The sequence below is a fragment of the Terrapene carolina genome, unplaced genomic scaffold, assembly GCF_002925995.2.
Source record: "Terrapene carolina triunguis isolate 2854851 unplaced genomic scaffold, T_m_triunguis-2.0 Scaffold23219, whole genome shotgun sequence".
Classification (NCBI taxonomy): Eukaryota; Metazoa; Chordata; order Testudines; family Emydidae; genus Terrapene; species Terrapene triunguis.
Genome location: NW_020687570.1, coordinates 692 through 5,433, shown reverse-complemented (window position 1 = coordinate 5,433; position 4,742 = coordinate 692). Strand labels below are relative to the sequence as shown.

The window sequence follows — 4,742 nt, the reverse complement described above, 5'->3', positions numbered from 1 at the left end:
GCCAATGTACCTGCTGATCTGCATGCTGGTGCTCACAGACATTGGCACGTCTACCTCCGTCGTGCCGAAGGCACTGTTTATATTTTGGTTCAATTTGAAAGGCATTACTGTGGGTGGCTGCCTCACCCAGATGTTCTTCCTTCACGCGGTTGGTGTCATGCACTCAGCCGTCCTTGTGACAATGGCCTTCGATCGCTACATTGCCATATGTGACCCTCTGAGATACACCACCATCCTCACCAACGCACGGATAGCTAAGCTAGGACTAGTGGGTATGATAAGAGCTGTTCTCTTCATTCTGCCTGGGTCCCTGCTCCTCAGCAGGCAGCCATTCTGTGCTAACCGCATTATCCCCCATACGTACTGCGAGCACTTAGCTGTGGCGAAGATGTTGTGTGCGGACATCACAATCCACATGACGTACAACTTGGTGATACTGTTTGTAGTCATTGGGTCAGACCTGACACTCATTGCCCTGTCCTATGGTCTGATCGTCAGGGCCGTCCTCAGAATCTCCTCCAAGAAAGCCCACCAGAAGACCCTCAACACCTGCACAGCCCACATCTGTGTGATGCTGACCTCTTATTCTCCCTCCGTCTTCTCCTCTCTGACACAGCAGTTTGGTCAGGGCATCGCTCCCCATGTTGACATCATCTTGGCAAACATCACTTTCCTCATCCCCCCCATGCTCAACCCTATCATTTATGGCGTCAAAACCAAAGAGCTTCGTGACAAAGTGGTCAAATACATCTGCAGAACATGATCACCAGGGGTCATTGACTTTAATCCTGTCTGACAAGATTGGGAAAGGATTTCTCCTCATTAATCAAGGGTGCTCTGTCCCAGTTTGGCTGAGCTCAGCATTTTGGAAGTTCACAGTATTAGAAGCTCCTCACACCTAACGTCTTATCACTCCATCACCAAGCACTGCTCTCTCCGTTGCTGAGTTCCCTCTATCTGACCATCACTTGAACTCTTTCAATGTCACCCCATCAACCTCGAACCCTAGACACCCTCTCATGCACACTTTCCAATACTTCCAGACCACAAGAAGAGACTGCAGCTTTCTGAAGCAAGGTGGCTTTCCATTAGTCCCTGTGTGACAAATGGAAGCTACACTTTCTGATAGCCAAGACAAATAAAATCCGCTGAACAAAATTTACCTGATTTTTGTAGGTCCAATACTTCAGGAAGCCTGGATGATAAAGCAAGTGTTTCCATTGGAAAGTGCTAATACACAAATGCTGCTGCAGGAATTGAGGACATTTTACAAAAGCTTATTGGTGAGAGATGTGAAACTGCATTTTTGAGAATGGGACTGCTGTGTTAAACTACAACATCACCTTTGTGCCAAATTACTTACCGCTTTGCGCAGTCAATTTTGAAGTTGCTTTTAGGTGTAGTTTTCAAAACACACACTACCCATTCCTGTTGTCAAAGATGTCAAGGGTAGGTGTCGAGATTTCATCTGGGAGTTTGTGAAACAGATGAAACAGGGATTGCCACCAAACATCCAGGTGATTGAATCGCTTGCAGTACTAAATCTTTCATGACCTAGATTAGGTAATCTCTCATTTTTGCCATTGTTTTGTGGAGACTTTGGACAGTTGGAGCAGCAGTGGAGAGTTTTGCTTATGGTTCACTGGCCTCATACTCAGGACAGTCAAGTTGAGCATGTTTGGGTTGAAGTTCTCGAACACACGAATGCCGCTGAGGACAAAGACTCTAGTGAACTTTGCTTATTTGCTCTTTTGTTTCTGTCACTACCTGTTAGCAACGCTGCAGATGAAAGACTGTTTTCTCAAATGGACTTGATAAAAACAAAACTGTGCAACAAGATGCAAGAGGAACTTTTAGAAAATATTCTTCGTGTTAGTTTGTATATTGTTGACCTGAATGTATGGGCTAGTTAGTTACGGCTCGCCAATGATCTGATGAGAAGATGTTTAGGTTCTTGTCCCAATTCAGGCTACAGGGTTAGAAAACTCAGAGTTCAATGACGTGAGCAGACCCTCGTGGTGTCTGTGGCAAGGAGACTTATGCTGAGGACATTATCAGAATGTTAAATTCTTTATTAAAATGAATGATCAAAGGGGAGAGCCTGGCTGAAGGGCAACCAGCCTGTGGTGTGAAGCATTTACGTTTGTAAGGGCACTGAAAGTGTTAAGATCAGCTTAGAATGAATTTTGCTTTTATTTCATTTGAACAAATCCGACTTGTTATGTTTTGACTTATACTCACTTTAAATCTATCTTTGTAGTTAATACATTTGTTTATTTATTCTACATGAAGCAGTGTGTTTGGTTTGAAGCATGTCATAGACTCCCCTTGGGATAACAGGCCTGGTACTTATCAATTTCTTTTTTTAATTGATGAACTCATATAAATTTGCAGCATCCAGCGGGAATAACTGGACACTGCAAAACGGAGATTCCTAGGGTTATGTCCGGGACTGGAGATATTGGCTAGTGTCATTCAGTTGAATAATCCAAGGAGCAGCTTACATGGCAGAGGCTGTGTGTGAACAGCCCAGGAGTGGGGGATCTCACAGCAGAGCAGGCTAAGGCTGGCTTCCAGAATCAAGGATTGGAGTGACCTAGCAGATCACCGGTCTCGATAACACCAGAGGGGAATGTCACAGAGATAGTGGAGCAGCCTTGTCTCTGGAATGCCCAATGAATTTGAAGGGCCAAGTTTCCCAAGTTAGTAGGGATTAGGTTTGAGTGTAAGCTATATTGCAAAGCTGAGCTGATAGCTTGTTAGGAGACAGGAAGACTGACCCTCCTGCATGGTTGTTTGCCCTCTTGTAGGGTCCTGGCACTGCAATAATCAGGGTACAATCTTCCAGCCCAAATCTTATTTCCTCAACCAGATAAATCTTCGGGTACACTTACTCTATAGGCTAACATATTATAACATATATTCATAATATTAATATCGATTATCTCATCCCCAAAACCGTTACCTTTGGCCTAATTTCTGACTCTTATGATTTTCATATTCTGTGGTGTACCCTGCAGTTACTGGTCTGTTCCAGACCTTTTGTAAACATATTCAATTCTTAGTTCAGTTCCCCAAAGTCAAAAGGGGTAACTGGTAGGCCATTTATCTATACCAAAGGTTGTAAAGCCACATACTAACTTGCTCTAGCTAATCATACAGGATACAGGCCTGTAGGTTCCTTGCATTACAGCTGACTATGATGAATAACTATTATGGATAACATATACTGGAACTCAACATAAACAAAAAGCCAAGAAAATAATATAATCAATCAAACCAATAAAGAAAACACATTTTGCAATATGTCAAGCTAGCACACTGGCCTTATGGGCTACAAATCCCCCTTTGATGGGGTGATTGCATAACCCCCCCCATTACATAGATGAGGGGGTGGATAGCGGATGTGTGCAGACATGCCATGAATGCAGGGGATTGGACAAGATGAATGCAGGGGATTGCTCAAGGTCCATTCCAGTCCTATGATTCTATGTTCATAATGATGTTCTACCTCCTGATATACCTCTAGCATAGGCATTATGGGTACATATTCACCAGCATCAATATCTGTTGCCTGTACAGGCAATTGCTCTCTTTCTTTTCATTTCTTAATCTTACATTGTATATATCTTAAAATAATGAAAATAATTCCTATTGCAATACCTTGGACAATAATCCACCCCTTTAATCCAACTTCTTCCCCGGGGGGGGGGGGCATTTACTGCCTGATCTCCCCCATCTAATGATTGTCCAAAACACTCCAATGTTTCTGGTATATATTCCCCCTCTGGGACTACAATTAAAACAATTATTAACTCAAAAGGAAACACACCTCATTCAAACTATGAATTACATGGACAAGGCTAAACAAGCTGTTGTCCAATTAAGTCCTAATAAAAGGGATCACATAAATAATGGTAGTGTTTTCAAAGGTGGGAATAGTGGAAAATACTTGGTTTCTAATTGAGGTGAACTGCTTTGGAGTAAAAAAATGAGAAATTCGGATATGTGACCTGACATTCCAAAGATCCAATGAAAGAAATGTTTGGACTGGTATCTGGTGATGTATGACCAGCGGCAGAAGTATTCCACTTCTGACGAAAGCAACAGAGAGTCCTGTGGCACCTTTAAGACTAACAGATGTATTGGAGCATAAGCTTTCGTGGGTGAATGCCCACTTCGTCGGATGCTCAGGACTCTCTGTTGCTTTTTACAGATCCAGACTAACACGGCTACCCCTCTGATACTTGACTTCTGACGAAGATGGCGAGGATGAAATATTGCCTTTTAGAGACTAACAGTAACTAACAAATTTGACACAAAATATGAACATTGGCTAAAATCACTGAATGCCATTTGAAATAAATAACATAGTAAAGTTATTGTTGTACTACAAACGTTTTGGGCTCCTTTGGGGCTATTTTAATGCTCTAATTTGCCATTTTTTGTTTGAAACACCTGCCAGCCCTCAAGAACAAGTACCAGTATTAGGATTTTGAATTTGATTTTCATCTCGCTTTAGATTTTTCGACCATGGGATGTTGTTCCAGGAAGAAGGATTGCTAGGAAGAGATGGGATCCACCTAACAAAGAGAGGGAAGAGCGTCTTCGCAGGCAGTCTTGCTAACCTAGTGAGAGGGCTTTAAACTAGGTTCACCGGGGGCTGGTGACCTAAGCCCAGAGGTGAGTAGGGGTGTGGGATACCTGGAGGAAACACAAGGAGGAGAGTACAAGACAGGAAG

General features: G+C 42.9%; 1 protein-coding gene across 1 annotated transcript; it reads left to right on the top strand.

Annotated features, from left to right (window-relative positions):
* The first annotated feature begins 181 nt into the window (after positions 1–181).
* On the top strand, positions 182–763 carry LOC113408732 (putative olfactory receptor 52P1). Its single transcript, XM_026662128.1, has one exon. The coding sequence runs from the start codon at positions 182–184 to the stop codon at positions 761–763; it is 582 nt and encodes a 193-aa protein (XP_026517913.1).
* Positions 764–4,742: the final 3,979 nt, after the last annotated feature.